Source organism: Pogona vitticeps, chromosome 1 (genome assembly GCF_051106095.1).
Source record: "Pogona vitticeps strain Pit_001003342236 chromosome 1, PviZW2.1, whole genome shotgun sequence".
Taxonomy (NCBI): Eukaryota; Metazoa; Chordata; class Lepidosauria; order Squamata; family Agamidae; genus Pogona; species Pogona vitticeps.
Genome location: NC_135783.1, coordinates 205,030,849 through 205,049,504, shown reverse-complemented (window position 1 = coordinate 205,049,504; position 18,656 = coordinate 205,030,849). Strand labels below are relative to the sequence as shown.

Genomic DNA, 18,656 nt, shown 5'->3' with positions numbered 1-18,656 from the left:
TCAGAGCCATACATCCTTTCATCTTTTTTACAGTAAATATGTGCATTCAACTTTTAGGAGTCTTAACAAGAGGGTAGACAAAATATGGTCCTCCAGGCTCCAAATACAGCCCCAGCATCTCTGGTTCCCCCAGAACATCCCAAAATTTTTAAATTTGGAGGAAACCGGCTTAGATTTTGTTGTTGTAGAGGAGATGTGGAGCAATTCTCAAACATTTTGTGCAGCCTCCAGCACCCCGGGGCTCCCATTCTACCATCACCTTCAATTCATTTTTTAAAAACATAAATCCACTAGAAGGGACAAATGGCCTTTTTTTCGGTACCCCATCCTCTGTTTTTGCAAGAAAACATTTGGGAGAGTAAGAACAGGAGTGGTCATCCAGGGTTCAGATAGGTGTGTGGCCTCTGAATATTGTGCGCCCCTGCTGTACGTAGTATCCATCTGCTGCTCATGTTTCTGAAAGTGTCCCCTTCCTTAGACATTCTACTCCTTAAGCAGAAAGTCTGACACCACGGACAAGCCGCTTGAATCATGTTTGCTAACTTAGAACCAAGTTATTTGGAGGACTGCCTGCATCTACCTGAACTTGTCGAGATTTTAAAATCAGCCTTCAAAGACTTACCGACAGACCTTTCAGCAAGAGGCATTAGAGTGGTAAACCCTGAAACCAGGGCCTTCTCAGTGGCAGATGCTGTCCAAATGATTTCTTTGAAATTCTATATATTAAGTCAAGTTGTTAATCACCACTACGGTGGACCCACTGAATCAAAGGGACTTCCATAAGGGTGGCTGTAACAAGTCCCATTCAATCAGCGGGTTTACGGTGGTTAGGATTGTCAAATGGATTTAACGCTGTGTTTCAAATTATTTTTAACTGACCTTTTAAAGCGTTTTTCCCCCTTTGATTTGCGTTCTTCGCTGCTTCCTTATTAGATTCAAGCTACTTTATTCTGCAGATGTTGTTCAGCTGATGCTGCCAAATATTTTTATTTATTTCATTCCGATGTTATGGACCAATACATTGTAACAAATTTTTAAGAGTTTTACCATGGCTTGGCAGCCTGAGCACGTTTGATCTGGATTCCACAAATACAGTCACACATTTGCAACACTGCACTAAATAAACTATTTTTTTTCCCAACCTTGGCTCAATCATACTTATTCAACCCATAAACAGATTCTGGCCTAAAAATTAGGTTGAGGGGAAAACGTGGGCGCCATTTTACAACTTTTACAGAACTTACAATGGCTATTAAGGACAATCTTTGATATATTTTCTTCCTCAAAGGATGCAAGTTATCCTACACTCTAGCTATGTATGTTTAGACACAGGAAGCAGGTATTCTAATACACCTTAAATATGAAAAAAACAAACACTAGGTTATTCAATCCATTACAACACTGGTTCCCAACCTTGGGTGACGCAGGGATTTTTGGACTGTCGTTCCCAGAGGCTTTCACCCCTTGCTCTGCTGGCTAGGCTTCCTGTGCCTCCTTGGCAGGGACTGAACTGGATGGTCCGTAGCGTCCCTTCCGGCACTGCAATTCTAAGAGATACCCAGTGTGGTGTAGTGGACAGTGCTGGGCTAGGACTCCGGAGAACAGGGTTCGAATCCCCGCTCAGCCATGGAAATTCACTGGGGGCGTGGAACTGGTAAAACCACTCCTTAGCTATCTCACCTTGTAAGCCCTATTAGGGTCAACATAAGTTGGTTCTGACTTGGCAGCACGTAACAAGAACCAGGCTTGTGTAGTCTACACACAGTAGAGCAGAGGGCATTTAAATCCCATGCATCTGACAAAGCGGGCTCCTATTCTGTAAACTGTCTTATGTCATAATAAATGTGTTGTGTTTTTTCCAAGTTCTTTTTTGTTTCTGCTGTAAAAGACTAACACAGGAATAATGAATAATTATATGGCATCATGGTGATACCAACTTATGGTAATTCTTCTCAGGATTTTCTAAAGAGGACTCAGAAGTGATTGACCCTTCCCTTCTTCTGAGGTTACCCTGGGACTGTGCAGCTCGCCCAAGGCCACGCAGGCCGGCTGTACTCGCAGGAGACGCAGTGGGGAAATCAAATTCCCAAGCTAAGGTATGTAACTGATGGAGCTATTCAGCCAGCTCTAACGCAGGAACCCCTAAGGGAAATTATATATACACATTTAGTGCCATCCTACAGTTTCACCCCTCGATGCCATTATCTCACTGTTATCAGGCATCCTGATGAAACTGTTAAGTCTTGTCCCAGTGATGAAAATAAAAAAAGATGTGATAAGCAAGTAAATACAGTAGGTACATTTGGATAAAATGCTCCAATGATAGGTACAAATTGGACAGATATTAATGGCCAGTGCACAGAATCCAAAGTGAGTATTTTTTTTCCTTTTTAGCCATATAGGCTTAAAAGGCCTAAATCAGAAAAAAAAGAGATGGGATCGTTTTCATGTTTACTACGTCGTCTTTTTTAGGAGAGTCAACTTCCATACCTCTCTTATATATCCAGTAAAGTTGATTTGCTAAAAGAAAAGAGAAGGACAAGCTTCATGGGGACAACAATCTGGAAATTAATGCTCACTTATAAGGCCCTAAACGGTTTGGGACCTCGATACTTGGCGGAACGCCTTCACCCACCAAGTTCTACCCGGACCACCCGCGCGACCCAGGAGGTGAGGCTGAGGAGCCTGACGCCGAGGGAGGCCCGGAGGGAGAAGACATGAAACCGGGCCTTCTCGGCGGTGGCTCCTCGCCTTTGGAACAATCTCCCTCCTGAGATTCGCGCGGCCCCTACGCTGGGTACATTCAAAACTCAACTAAAAACATGGCTCTATGTCAAGGCCTTCCCTCCTGCCAGCACCTAATCTAACTTAATTTATTTTTCTCTTCTTTATCTATTTATTATTTGCAATTATTTATGATTTTTGTCATTTTCTGTTAATTGATTTTTAATTTATTTTATTTATATTTATTTTATTTTATTATAATTGTATATATGTTTCTGTTAGCCGCTCAGAGTGGTATAGATTTACCAGATGAGCGGGATATAAATCAAATAAATAAATAAATAAATAAAATAAATAATGGTCCATTTCCAAAAAAAAAAAACCTGCACTAAATGTAGCTTTCCTATTCCCCTGAGAGGTACTGGAAAAATACTAACTAACCCTTCCTCTTGTTAATTAGCCTTCCAGGCTGACTGCCAGTAGAAAACTTGTGTCTCCTTTCACTGACATCCCTTATCAGCTCTAAAATGTATTAAAGCAGCAAGGGACTTGCGGGCTAGAAAGGAGACGTTTTACCTTTCCCTTTTTGTTTACCTCACCGGAGAATCAGAAAGGCTTCTGGTCTAACTACAGAGTTGATCTCAATCTCCAGCAGAAAGAAAGGGGTGCACAAAGAGGATGGGGGGGGGAGCCAAAGGTGTAGGTATTCCCCCCTCCCAAGTTTCTGCATCAGAATTCACTGCGGGGGGAGGCTCACTGCTGCTGTAACACACCAGAGCCAACAAAAAGGGAACTGGAGGCGGAGGAGCAGACGGAGCATCGCCGCTTAAAACCGGCTAATAAATAATTTAAACCCAGAAAACAATTCTTCCTCCCGGAGGCTAAAACTGCTCACAGCAAATATACAGCGCAGGGAGTTAAGTTCCCAAAGCAGAGATCCACAAGCAGTTCTGGAAAGCAAACCAGACTATCTAGCAGAGCAGGAATGGACCCCAAATAAGGACACCCTGACCTTACTCTATCCTGTTGCTGGCATAGGGCAAAGATTTGTTTTCAGGAGCAGGGCAGAGTCCCAGAAGGCAAAATAATAAGCAACATTGAGCCACAGAACTCACTTCTGTTCCCACGGACCAGCAAAACCTACCTTGGATACGCTTAGACAGAAGCAGAAGGCACTCTTGGACAAAATTCCCAGGCAGGCTTGAGGACCTGGCAGTGTGTATAGACCCTGTACTCTGAGAGGAGCATTTCTCTTTAACACTTTCTGCTTAATACTGTACTCCTCTTCCGACAGATGATGGCTAGCTTCGGTTTCCATAGTTCCGCAGTTTTGAAGGTTGGTTGCAAAGGCTTCTCCAACCAGCGCTGGCAAGAAGCTTGGAAGGCCTACAATCTATGTTGGAGGTTGAGGCAGGAATTGCAAACTATCCATCTGAAGCAAAGCAAGTTCCAGCACAGGGAGGATCTGAAGCACGTCCCTCTGGCTAATTAATATGGGGCACAACCCTGGGAGAAAGCTCGTGAACTGAATGCAAGAAGCGGAATGGCTGGACCCTTGAGCAGTCTGACTCCATTTCAGTGAGAGAGATACAGGAGTTCATGAATGACTGCGCTTCCCTCTCCCATTACCCTTAATAGCACTTTCCAAACAAAGGCAGCACATAACTAACTGTACACATGCATGCATGTACACCAACTAGCACTAACACAAGATGCATGCCTTCTTAGCTAGAAAGATGGGGCATTACACTCAGAAGTAACAAATGGCCAACAAGTATGCCTGGAATCATAACAACTGTCAAAAATAACGAGGGAGGGGGGAGAGGAGAGAGCTAACATTTCCTAATAACCTTTCAAAAACATTTTCGGGGCGTTCTAAAGCCCCGAAATCCTGTGTTGTTGTTGTTTTTAAAGTAGCAGAAAAATAATGAGCTCTGTAACTACCCAAAAGCCAGTGTGGTGTGCTGGTTAGTTTCAGCTAGGATTCAGGAGACCTGGATTCAAATCCCTGTTTCGCTACGGAAACACACTGGAGAGTGGCAATATCACTCCAAGACAAACTGATTTGCCTTTATAACTCAAACTGTAACAAGTTACTTTTCTGACATTGTAACAAGTCTCATAACAAATTCTTTTTTAAAAAGTAGCTGTCCAATATCTGCACCCAGCAAGCACACGCAAGAGTCCATATTATCGTCTCTTGCAAACGCATGACTGGTAAGCTTCCTTATAATCATTAAATGTACTTCTCCTAAAACCTCTGGGTTTAAAATCTTATCAGAAGGTTAACGAAGCACATCTGTCCACAGAGTATTGAGATGTGAATAAGCTTATTAGACTAATTACAACTTGGTATTAATCACAGGACAGGAATAAAGCCAATATTAATTCATCACACACGGTACTCCATCTAGCTAAATCAGGTAAACTACCCAGGGAATCATGTGGAATTATTAACCTCACAAATGCTGTAACAAATAAGTTACAGCCTAATCAATAAGTCAATTACTCCTCAAACCTTCACTTGGAAATCTTTCCGGAATACGTTGGAATCTTATGAAAAAGACACTTCTATTTAAGAAACGAAGAAATGGCGAGAGAGGGGAGTAATGCTTTTCCCTCCCTAAGTACTCTAAGCTTTAAGACGTTTATATTGAGGTTATAAAGCACAGCAAGATGGCTGCTGGCAAAGACCAACATGGAACTCGACTTATGCAGGAGGAAAATAGGAGACCGTCAATAACCTGTCCATTGCTGCCTAACTAGAGTGAGGCCCATGAAATCAATCAAACTTTGGCAAGCTGATTCACTAAATCCCCACCGGTTCAGTGGGCCTACCCTAGTTGTGACTTAGTTTTCCAACAACTATTCAAAATGCAGGCTTGTTCTCATGAATCTCCAGTATCTTCCCCATATTACTTGGGACATTTTTCTTGTGACCACTGCTGGTACCAGTGCTTTTGCCGATACATAACTGGTGAATGACACTGTTTTAAAAATAAAATAAATAAAATGTATATAAATATAATAAATAAACTGATGTACAATAAATTAGAGAGATGGGAAGGCCTGGAAAAAACAAAAACAAAAAAACTGGGGGGGGGGATAGGTTTTTTTCCTGTTTTTTTCCAAAGCTGTTTTTTTCCCTGAAAAGATTGAGGGGGAAAATACTGTGTTTTTCCGAAAATAAGACAGGGTCTTATACAGTGTTTGCTCCAAAACATGCATTAGGGCTTACTTTCAAGGGATGCTTTTTTTTTTTTCATGTGCAACAATCTACATTTCTTCAAATACGGTCATGTCATCTTCTTCTGGTTGCTGCACAATGGTGGAGGGCGGAGTTCAACTTAAATGGGGCTTATTTTTGGGGTAGGGCTTATATTACGAGCATCCTGAAAATCATACTATGGCTTATTTTCAGGGATACTGGCTACAGTGTGTGGAATATGTTCATTTACAATAATATGTCTACGACATGGTATTCAAATTATATAACATGAAGACCTTAGTGAAAGACTTCTGAGACTTTATTTATTTATTTATATGCCGCCCATCTAGACATAGTCTACTCTGGGCGGCTCACAACTTAGAAGATAAAAACAATTTAAAATATACAGTTTTACATTAAAAAACAAAACGATATAAAATATAATATCATAAATTTACAATTTTAACAGTTAATTTAAAACAAAGAGTCCCAAGATGGTAAGAAGAAAAGAAGAAAAATAAGAATGACTTAATTGACTGAAGGGAAGGCCTGCTTGAATAGCCAAGTTTTCAGCTGGCTTTTGAAAACGCCCAGCGAGGGTGCCAGCCGAATTTCAGTGGGGAGGGTGTTCCACAGCCGAGGGGCCACCGCCGAGAAGGCCCGATTTCTTGTATTTATGTATTTAAGTTCTCACCATTATAAGATAAATTTATATAATAAATGTATATAATGTAAAATACTAAATATAATAAAACAACATTTATTAAAATAAATAAAAATAAATTCAATATATTTGTTCTATGTAAACGGAGTAGTGCTGAGTTCAATACTTAAAGGCTAGCTAGCTGGAAGGTGTGAGAAGGGTCTGAGTGAATTATTCCACATACAGTACAAAACATAGAAGCAGCTAAAGGTTGGTGGCAACAAAAAACCAAGAGAGGAAATGAGTGAAGATTGTTAAAGAAAACACATTTGTTCCTCTGCTGACTTAAAGAGACCACTACCTCAATAGGCAAGTGACAGGACAAAGGGAGATTTGAGGGACAAGAGGTGTGAAAATCACCACATTCCTTATAGCTGGCCCCATTTTGTATCCCAGAGCATATAGCTGGCCCCATTTTGTATCCCAGAGCATGATATGGAGCTCCTTGTGGCAACAGAAACTTCCCAATATTCTGTTTAATCTTAGCTCCAATGATGGAGTCACACTTTTTTTTCAACAGAAGGTTCATTGTAGCTCTCATCTTTGGGTAAAGCCTCCTCAAACTGATTGTTGTGGGTTTTTTGGGCTCTTTGGCCATGTTCTGAAAGTTGGTCTTCCTGACGTTTCGCCAGTCTCTGTGGCCGGCATCTTCAGAGGACTGGAGTAGGAACTCTGTCTCCTCAAACTCTTTACCTGGAATTATCTACCACGTTTTTTGAACACACTCCAAAGTGCTATACAAATACTGGGTATTGCTTATTCTTCAATAACAGAATTAAAAACCTAAGATTCATTTCATTCCAAAGGCCTCTATAGTACACGATTCAGTTCCCACTGGGGCCAATCAGCTGGCTGTAGTAAACCCAAAAAAGAGAACTTCAGTACAGGAACACACTCCTACTTGTATCCTCCAGAAAGTGGTAAAGGAAATATTGAGAAATATGAGACTGACTGTAGGCTTAGCATCATAGGAACATAGAATAGTGAAGTTGGAAGGGGTCTCTAAGGCCATGAAGTCCAACCCTCTGCTCGATGCAGGAATATAAATCAAAACAGATCTGTCAGGAGGCCGTCTACAGGTCTGTTGCTGCTTCATGCTCTGCAGCCTCTAATTGTCTTCCATTAATTGGTCCAACCCCTTTTTTGCCTAGTCTCAGCAGTTGGACGTCACTACATGCACATACAGTGGTGCCTCGCATTACGATGTTAATTCGTTCCAGCGGAATCGCTGTAGAATGAAAACATTGTAAAGTGATTTTTAAAAGCCCATAGAAATGCATTAAAACCCGATTAATGCGTTCCTATGGGCTTGAAACTCACCGTCCAGCGAAGATCCTCCATAGCGCAGCCATTTTCGCTGCCCGTGCAGCAAGGAATCCATCCCAGAAAACAGTGGGCAGCTTTTTTTTTTAACCCGGTGGCCATTTTGAAACCGCCAATCAGCTGTGCAAAAATCTCTGTTTTGCGATAATCGGTTAGCGATGCAGGTAACCGATCATCGCAAAGTGAAAAAACCCCATAGGAAACATCGTTTTGCAATCGCTTTTGCGATCGGAAAAACTTCTTCATTATGCGATTTCATCGTTAAACGAAGCGCTCGTCTTGCGAGGCACCACTGTATTTGAAACCACGGCAGGCCCTACTTAGTGGCCCTTCTCCTTTAACCTATGAATGAATGTCCACTCAGTTGCCTTTTTAAGGCCAGTTCCATCTGTCTGCAGTTTCCTCAGACAATACAATCAGTAAGGATGCTGCAGCTGGATAAAGATGCAGCTGTCAGGAAAGAGAAACTGGTTACAACATTCAGCATCAATCTTTGCAAAGCAACCACCGTCTAACTCCAAACGTACAATGACAAAAAGTTTAACAGAACCAAAGTCTAGGCTTTTGTTCAATGTTATTTTATGTAATTTCATTATTGCGTTGATAACCACATCTTGCAACAGAAGAACACGTCAGTGATAACCCACTTCATTTGTATCTACAACTTCATTAGAAAAGGTTCTCTACTCATTCTTACTTGAAGAAGAAACCCAAGTTCTTCCAACTGCTTTATTGTTACCAAAAAGATCCTGTGCTACCCCTTCCTGAAGTATTTCTATAAATTTCAAAGCAAAGCAAAACACTCTGTGGAAAACAGAAGAGAGCTCTTGTATTTCTTTCTATATTTTCATCATCAGGATCACTTTTATGGTTTCATCGTGTTTCTTTCTCCTTTGATGAGAACCAGAAAACATATTTTTGTCCTCTCACCCCCACCGGCAAACAACATAAACAGTAGTGGATGAACAAAATCCTCTTAACTCTTACGGGAGTACTGTTTTCCTTTACTCTTATGCAAACTACCTTATATGAAGCTGAAGATTTCACAGAAGGGAAGTGTCTGTGAAAATATACGGGCAACAAATAATATGTTTTATTTTGCAAAGAAGCTCAGCGTTCACTAGACATTCACTTAAAGAGTGCCCACATAAACAAGGCATAAACTTAGGTATTTGCTTACTTTTACCCACATGAGTAGAACTCAAATGAACCAGAGCAACATCTGAGTAAAGCCGAAAAGATGGTGCCTGCAAAACTAGAACATTAATGGCAGATGTCGAGTATGTAGCTTGGGTTATATTTTTTAACGATAACATTTTGCTCAAGAACTAACACAATTTTAGATTAAGTTCACATGTCAAAGACCAAACAGTCACCCTTGTCTCTCCTGAGTATTTCACCAAAGCCTAGAAAAGAAGTGTCGTTGCCTCCATTTAAGTTATAGGCAACCTACCAGTCTGCTGACTATACAGTATTAACAACTCCCTGGACAACTGCCCTTGAATCCACTAGAGAAACCGCTAATTCTTCCAAGTAACTAGAGCGAACTACAGCCAGGAAGTTACCACGGAATGGAAAACTCTGCATATCCCAAAAAGGCAACTTAAACAAATTACAATTCTTACTCCAGCTGATAAGAAAAACTGCTTAGGACCCTCCCTAGGCGAAACATCTGCTCTCAAGTAAAACTGCACGGTGCAGTTAATATCCCAGAGTATGGTTTAAGAAATCCATGAAATGGACAGCCAGGAAAGACTTGCATGATTTCTGCTCTACTCCTTCCCTGTGGTTTCCAGAAGTAAATGAGAATCTTAAAAATAGGTTCATGAGAATCCTAGATGCTGGTAGTTTTCTGCCTGCATCTGGCTAACTTAAACTAGATCGACAAGCCCTTGGCATACAAAAATGTGTCTCACACAGACACATTTTCACAGACACTTCTAGGGTCCTGATCTGAAGAGTGGCAATAAGACTACAGCCTCTTTAGCTGTGCTCAGCAGCTTCCAAAAGTACTCAGAGAGAGAGAGAGAGATGAGACCGTGGGTCCAACGGCCTGCCCCTTCCTTTTCTCGTTTCCCTTCTTTCTCCTGTTAGATATGCAGCAGCAACAGGCACTGAGATGCCCGGAGAAATCCGCGAAAGATTTGTATGCCATTGTCACACAGAGAGCTGCCCTCTGTCACCCTTTAAGAGACAGTCCAGAATATGCTTCACCAGTGCAGTGAATGCACACAGCACATTCTTGTTTTAAGTACAAGGTATTTGCTTAAAAGCCAGTCCAAATGCTGTGTGTCTCTGCCCGAGGCCCTTGCCCCACCCACCCTCACTGGCAGCGAAGGCGATGCCAAGTCATTACATGGTATTACACAAGAATAACCAAACAAAATAACCTCACTGGCACACTAAATGTCATCTGGATGAGACCCGTGAAAATTAAATCCCATCGCTCTGGCATCTGTACCTGTCAAATATGCTTCTGTCACAAGTCACAATTGTTAACCTAGCATCAAATCATAAGGTCGACGCCGTCTCACTGTTAGCCACTCAGAGCAGGACCTGTGATTTGCCAGACGCACTGCTCAGCTATCTTGTATCTGTCCTCATAAAATGTTTTGTGCTCCAGTCAGTGCTTTTCTACTTATCTTTAAAGCTGATTCAAGCAAGATTCCTCCAGATTTAATTAAGATCCATCTTAATCCAAGTACGTAGAAGCCATAAAGAGATATATTTGATCTTTTATAAGAATGCCATTAATCCCAAACATCCCTTCATAAAACACTGTTCAAAATTTAGCCCAGATTGAGAATTCCAAATGTTTGATCCCAAATTTATGAACTAATGAATTAAATAAGTTAAGTCTCTTAGCTCCAGTGTGCCATAAGACCAGTCAATGGAAATATAATTCATGAGAAACATCTGAGCAAACTAAGATCAATGGTTGATTTATTTTCATCAGTTCAAGACTGCATAATTTTCTTTCATCATTCTTCAAAAATTGAAGGTATTTAGCTTTCAATCTTATGTCAGAAAGGTTAACTTTTAAGATGACTCATCTAGGCTCCCATCTTAGTTTGTAAGGCAAACCATTAACACACAGAGGACTGGACTGAAAGAGGCTCTTAATGCAAAAAGAAATTTTAAAAGTTCAGTTATATAAAATGCCCTTAATATATAATTAAATGGTATTTAATGGCCCTGCCCTGGACTAATCCTGTCTTCAATAACTGGGTGTTTTTCTCTCTCTCTTGTGCCTGTGAATTTGCTGTTGTCTGCTGCCTATTATCATTAAATTCTGCACTTAAAAAATTGTATTGCTTTTAGTACTGTATTAGTGATCCTACTTTTTCATTTCATTTTTTATTATTATTTTATTATTACTTTAGCATGTTTATATTATGTCATTTGTATGTCGCCTGGAGTAGTGCCACTAGTTTAGGTAGGTAGGTAGGTAGGTAGGTAGGTAGGTAGGTAGGTAGGTAGGTAGGTAGGTAGGTAGGTAGGTAGAATTTAAGTTTAATTCAAAGACCAACATGTTAGTGCCTACTCTCCAAAGGTGAATCCATGACCCTCTATCAAACAGCTGAAGTTTTTTTCTGTAACAGAACAAAACCAGTAGCAAAAAAATAATCAGTGATGAAATGTTTGTGATCACGTGATCAAATAGTGTATTATTGTAAAAATTGTGAATATTTTAACAAACAGAGGAAGGTCATTTGACTTCCCTACCCAATTCAACCTGTGACAAGAATTAGACTTGTTCCACACAATCCTACGTATACGTTCAAATGAGCTGACTCCTTAGTAAGTAAAGCATGTTAAGGCTGTAATGTAAGTGTCATCCTATGCTAACGTATCTGGTAGGGTGCCGCATGGGACTCAGCTTACTTCTTAGTATGCATGTATGAGATTCTTGTATTGCCCTAAGTGCTCTTGCTTGGTAAACCCATATGCACGAAGAAAGCACCAAACAGAAGGCCTTTAATGCCACATCAGTTTTCCAGCTGAATAACTCGGGCTACACTGAGTAAAGGCATTCACTCCAGTCCCTGCTGGAATAAGAGACAGGACAGCTTAGATGCCTCCTTCCGCTATTTTAGTGTGAGACGCCTGATGAAGCAGAAATCTCTCATACCAGCAAACTAAAATCCTAAGAAGCACAAGGGAAAAAAAAAAAAAAAAAAAAAAAAAAAAAAACCAAGCAAGTGATGTAGGTTCTTCTAATCTTAACAGTTGTTAGTTTCAGAATGAGAACAGCTGTACCCCTCCCCCCCCACACACACACCCCTACAAAACACAGCCACATGGAATGTATATTACGTCCCGGGAGATGCCTGGGCCAACGGAGCCCAGGAAAAGGCTTAGGATTTTGTTACAAAGACGTCCTTCATATCCTCTTCAGGGTCTCGGCAGTTGGCAGCCATCAATATTAAAACAGCTGTAAGATGAACCCGAGGCGGTGCTCCCTCACCAGCAGTGACGGCTGCTGCTAACGTGGGCCTCGCTCAGCGCACAAAAGCAACAGGGGCTCCCGGGGTTTAGCTGAGAGTTTCTGCTGTATTGGCAGGATTTTAGCTGAGTTCTCTCTCAACCAGCTACCAGCCCGCTAATACCAAGTCGCCCCTTCCCCCTCCCCTCAATCAAGCTCATTATACATAACCTCCCCAGAAGATATTTTTTTTTAAAAAAAGAAGAGTGCACAAGATCCAGCATCTTTTGACCCCAGGTCACTTTGACATAAAAGCAGCCTACGGGTGGGGTGGGGGGGTGACATTCATAGTTGCAAGCGTTCGGCTGTGGAAACGTATCAGGCGAAATCCAAAGAGACAAAACAAAACCAGACAAAAAGATGTGGGGTTTTTTTTTTGGTCCTTTTCTGTGGTGTTGTTTCGTTCTGCCTCTCTGGATTTTGCTTGACAGCCTCCGCCTGCATCCCCAGCTTAAGCCCTCAGCAGAGGGGGAAGGGAGAGAGATGCCCCCCCCCCCGGAAACATGAAGGCCAACAGCACCGTTACTCAGAGTAAAAGGCCCGCTTAGCAATAAAGCAGGAGGAAAATGAAGCGGGGGGGGGGAATTAAAAGATGGGGTGTGAGGGAGAAACGGAAGTCATCCCTTCAGCCTCCTCGTTAGGGGAGATGTGAGGGAAATTGTCCCAAGTAATGGAACTCTGGCAGATAAGTTCCAAGATGTAAGCGAAACGTTACAACGGGGGGAAAAAACGAAGAAAGGCGTGATCCTATCAAGGGGGGGGGCGGGATGCTCCGAGAAGAAGTGGCAGAGGAACTTGGAGGCGTCCCTTGACTACTGTGTTCGGGAGAAAACTCAAGAGGAAAAGGGGGGAGGGGAGGAGGCCGCCCCTCCCCTTCGGGGGCTGCCGCCGCACCCGGCGCCGCAGGCCAGCGAGGGAGCGGATGCTGAGCGTTCTAGAACAAGGTGTCCTTCCCTCCCCCCCGCCGCCGCCGCCGCCGCGAGAGCGCGCGAAGCGGGCCCGTGGAACGTTGCAACATCGGAAGAGAAAGGCGCTCCGCGGCCGCCGCCGCCGCTTGCTGGAGGAGGGAGCCGAGGCGGCCACGAGCGCGAGCCCAGCCCCGCGGGCCCCCCTTGCCTGCAGCGGCCGGGCGCAGCCGCCGCAAGGAGAGCCTCCGGGGCGCCGGCCGCGCCAAACGCCGGTAGGCCCCGGAGCCGGCGGGCGAGGCGGCCGCGAAGCCTTCGTGTTCCCCCCTTCGCCAGCCCCGCCAACCCGCCCGCCCGCTCCTCCCCTCTCGGCCCCTGCGCCCGCCACTGACCGATCACCTCCTGCAGCTCGTAGGCGTCCCGGCAGATGGGCCAGCCGATGGCTTGCGGGGCCGGCGAGGGAGCCGCCGCCGTCGGCGGGGCGGCCGCCGGAGGAGCCGGAGCCGGGGCCGGAGCCGGCGGTGCTGGTTGGGGTGGCTGCGGCTGCGGCTGCTGGACATGAACGGGCGAGTCGCCGGGCTCCGCCATCACGTTGCTGCTGCTGCTGCCGGGGCGCGCAGGCGGCCGCCTCCTTCAAACTTCCCTGCCGGCAGCACCTTTCACCCTCATCGGCGGCTCGCCCCCTCCCTCCCAGCCAGCCTGCTAGCCAGCCAGCCAGCCACACGGCGGGGGAGGGAGCGGGCGGAGGCGGAGCTGCTGCTGCTGCTGCAACTGCAACGCCCGCTTGGCGCACAAGTCGCCGAGCACCGCTGCCGTCTCGGATCGGCCCCCTCGGCCGGCGAGCGCCTCCGCGGCCCTCCTCGGAAAGCCCGGAGGGAGATGATGAGACCCTTCTCCTCCCTTGGGGACCCCGTCGGGCTCCCGGGCGAGGGCCTGGGATCCAGCGGCAGAGGAGCGGGAGGCGAGGAAGGCGCGGGAACGGGGCTGCCCTGCGGGAGGGGGTCCCCAAAAGGGCCCGGCCCGGCGACGCCCGTTTGCCTTGCCTTTCCCGACCCCCCCAGGAGAGAGGGGGGCTCCTCTGTTCCCCCTCCACTGGCGCCTGCCTGCCTGCCTTCTGGGGCCCTCTTGCCACCTGCTGGAGGGCGGTGAGGGGGAATGGGGGGGAAGGCTTCCCTTCCCGCTGCTCGCTTCTCTTTCCCCACCAAGGCTGTCACGGAAACCACAGCAGGTCCAGAACACCAGGGGGCCAGATGGTCGCGTGGGGTGGGTAACTATCAACCCATCACCCCAGTTCTGGCCGCCTTCCACTGGGTTGCTTGGCCCTTTCAAGGTGATGATGGTTCTGACCTATAAAGCCCTAAAAGGTTTGGGGCCTCAGTACCTGACAGAACGCCTACATCTGACTGGATCTACCCATCCTACTTGAACATCCCAAACAGGCCGGCTGAGGATGCTAACCCCAAAAGAGGCCCCCAGAGGGAGATGATGAGAAACCAGGCCTTCTCTACGCTGGCTCCTCAGCTGTGGAATGAACTCCGCCCTGCAAAGCGTTTGGCCCCTTTCAGATGGCAATTTAAAAAAAAAATCACAAAAAGCCAGTCTATTTAGGCAGGCATTCCAACACCTTATACTTGCAGACTCAGCTGAGCTTAGGGAGCCAACTTGATCCCAGCCTGCCGCTTTAAACATTTTCAATGTTAAATGTTAAGAATGTTTTATGTAAATAGATTTATATATTTTGATGATATTGTTTATTTGCATTTTATTGTTTCCGTCTCTTATTAAGTTGTATTGTAATCCTGTTGGTTTTTCATGTTGCAAACTGCCCAGAGTGGCCTTTGGCCAGATGGGCGGTATAAAAATGATGATGATCATCATCATCATGTTTGTGGGTCATTTTAAGACCAAGTGTCTGTAAATAAAGCATCAAGGCGGAGCTCTTTCCTTCCTCAAGGCCCAGGAGGAGGAAGACCCTCGCCTGCCCTATATGCCGTTGTCAAACCCAGGGGGAAGAGAGGGAGCCCCAGCCCCTGCCTGCTTCCTTTTCACATCCATACTCTTGGCCCAGTGCAAGTGTGCCCTTTGCGAAAGTGGTGCTTTGCAGAGCTGAAGAAAAGACAAGGAGACCCCTGGCCCCTGAAAGACTCATCGGTTAGATGAGCGTTTGTGTGGAGCCATTGCTGTTCAACAGCTGCATTAAGTGTTCTACACAAATACTACATGTACCGAGGACACATAAGAATCAATGCCGGGTTAGTGGACAGGGTGTCAGATGAGGCCTCGTGGCCTGGGTTCAAATCCCCCCAAACACATAGAAATTCACTGGGGGCTGGCAATGGTAGCTCTCACGCACCTTGAAGGCACCTATTAGGCTGCCATTACTTCAAGAAGTGATGCATATAGCAAGTTACAGGAGACATAAAGCGGGTGTAGCTCAGTATGCTGGAGAAGAGGTTGGGAGTTCAAATCCCCACTGTGCCTTCTAGCACAAGTGCCAGGTAAGATCATCTACTGTGTGTATATTGGAGGGGTTAAGTGCTCTGATACCTTGGGCAAGTGGCATAATCTCAGAGTGCCACCAGAAAAGACTGGTAAACAATTTCTGAGTATTATATACTTAGAAATTCCTGGGAGGATTGCTATTATCTATGTGAAAGCATGCAGTTCTTACTATTATTACAGTCCTCTACAACAAAGACATTATGGACGGAGGTCTTACAGACAATGAGATCAGAGGGAACTTAAAATGCCACTTATCACTGGTAGTGGACCCATCACGATGACTCAGATATGTTAAATGTGCTCAAGAGATGGTGGGTATAACTGCATATATGACTCAGCAGCTTCTACCCTGGGGGGCGGGCAAAATGGCAAGTTGGCCTGTGATGAAGCAGACTGTGTGGCAAGCAGGAGGGTCAACCCACTAGAAGCATATTAGTGCTTACAAGAGCACCCAGCCCTGGGAATGTGAGATGCTCATAAAGGAGAACAGCAAATAAATCTTGTGGATCTTTTATTGAGTTTTATTCGATATGGGCTTTCTTGGGCTACAGCTTGTGCCAGCTTCATTTTTTTAAGAGTTTTTAAGGTGCCACTGTTTTTGCTGCAATGGACTCATGGCAGTACCCCCAACCCATGTATAAATGTCTACAATTTTCATACTGCTGGAAGATGACCACAGGTTGGCCTGTACTTAGGGGTCAGGTGAGAGCCAGGGCTTCATGAACACTTGAACCTCAGTTTCTTTAGGTGCTGTTCAGAAGCAAATAGTTGCAATTTTTGTTCGTGTTTGTCGGAGGCAACCATCCCCAACCTGATACCGTGCTTCAGAAATTTTGCAGTGCAACATCTGTGAATGCTGTGTTCCCGATTCTCTGTCTGATCAAGGATGGGAAACCCTCAAAAAGAAATGATATTGTGGTCTCCACCACTCTTTCTTTCCCTTCTCCTAACAGGCCAAGAATCCTGTTAGGGCTCTATAACCCTTGCCTTCCTCTTCACCAAGAGACCACACACAAACCTCTCCAAAGTCCATGGGCACTTCCCTCCTTTACCCAACAACTGAAAGGCACTGGCTAGACCAAGCACTGCATCAGATTGAAAGTCTGTTTATTAGTAACATTTAAGCAGTGAGCCAGCAATTTCAAGACCCAGTCTTGAAAGCCGTTTCTAAATCTCATAAAGTATAGGCACCTCCTTCCCTGAGAATTTAACTTAATTAGGTGAACACAGTTTCCGGCATCCTTATCAGCTACCATCACAACAGAGTACCCGGAACCGCACCTTCTCAAGACATTCCTCAACCCTGTGGCCTCCCACAAATCCCGAGTTTTCCAATACAGCACCATAAAGAAAAGCTCTACCTTCTTTGGGTGCTGAGAGCCAAGGCTTTCCTTCAGGGTCTTGGCAGTGAGCACTGATTCTCCAGCACAGAGTACAGTGGACCCTTGACTTACAGACGGCTTGACTTACAGACTTTTTGAGTTACAGACTTCTCTGGCCGCAAAATTTAGGTTTGACTTGCAGCCTGAGAATTGACTTACAGACCAGAAAAAAACCAAAATGGAACAAAAACGGCCTGTTACGGGATTAATCGGTTTTCAATGCACTGTAGGTCAATGGAGACTTGACCTACAGACTTTTTGACTTGAGAACCGCCTTCCAATACGGATTAAGTTCTCAAGTCAAGACCCCACTGTATTAACTGTTTTTAAGGATTTAATCAAGTTCCTGACCTCTGTTCACTGAGTTACAGCCTTTTGTTACCTGAATACCTACCGATTCCAGGTAACTTAGCCAACTGCCAGAAATGGTGGCAGTTTAGTGTTTGCTTTTGTGGATTTCAATACAATCATTGTATAAAAATAAAAATAAAACAACCCCCCCCCCCCAAATTTAAGACACTAGGAAAGATGGGATACAGCACTATTAATTTTGATAGGGGCTTTATCAATAACAAAAAAAAGATTTGTAGAAGGAAATGACACTGAATAGCAATGCAACTGCTTAGCTACTGTTGTGGCTGTAATAATCTGTGAATAAAGGGGCCAAATGTGTAGGATTTTGACAGTCAATTTCCTGTGATGTCAATGTCATATTTTCATTTTACATCAGCATGTGTATTTGCTTTTTCATATCAGCCCAGCAGATCAGTGTTATGTAAAACAAATGTCTGTGTGTAGGTTTAAGGTGCAAATGACTTTTTTAACCTCCTCTCCTAGCTACCCTGACTTTTGCCTTAGGAACAGACACCATTGATGGATAACACTCCCCTGTGGCCCCAGGCATTCCCCCCAAAATGTAGTCTAACAGAGAGACTGTAGGGTAAAAGAAACAGAGACTGGATACACTATTCTTTGTCATTCCACTCTCAAAATCTCCCAGCAAGCATGGCCTGTAGCTAAACTCGTAATCTCAAGATTAGACCACTGTAACACGCTTTACGTGGGGCTGCCTTTGAGGGTGATGCGGAAACTTCAGGTGGTGCAGAATGCGGCAGCGAGACTCCTCACTGGAGTGAGAAAATACCAACATATTTCTCCAACTCTGGCTGCATTGCATTGGCTGCCCATTCATTTCCGTGTCAACTTCAAAGTCTTAATGCTTACTTACAAGGCCCTAAACAGTTTAGGACCTCGATATTTGGCGGAACGCCTCCTCCCACCAAGGTCTACCCGGATCACCCGTGTGAGTCAGGAGGAGAGGCTGAGGAGCCTGACGCTGAGAGAGGCCCGGAAGGAAAAGACACGAAACCAGGCCTTCTCGGTGGTGGCTCCTCACCTCTGGAACAACCTCCCTTCAGAGATT

The 18,656-nt window shown here is 44.7% G+C and overlaps 1 protein-coding gene and 1 long non-coding RNA gene across 5 annotated transcripts in view; both read right to left on the bottom strand.

The window, feature by feature from the left end:
* STK39 (serine/threonine kinase 39) overlaps positions 1-14,085 on the bottom strand; it is a 132,702-nt gene extending 118,617 nt beyond the window's left edge. Inside the window, exon 1 of one of the 4 annotated variants that reach the window (XR_012081552.2) lies at positions 13,742-14,084. Coding sequence is in view for 2 of the 4 variants with exons in the window: in XM_072981822.2 (XP_072837923.1) it covers positions 13,742-13,937 (196 nt within the window). In the remaining 2 variants the exon portion in view is untranslated. Of the gene's footprint in view, positions 1-13,741 lie in introns of all 4 variants that reach the window. The other 3 variants (XR_012081553.2, XM_072981822.2, XM_072981813.2) reach the window with 3 other exon arrangements.
* Positions 1-18,656, bottom strand: part of LOC144589585 (uncharacterized) — a 284,446-nt gene that overhangs the window by 208,741 nt on the left and 57,049 nt on the right. The window lies entirely within an intron of this gene.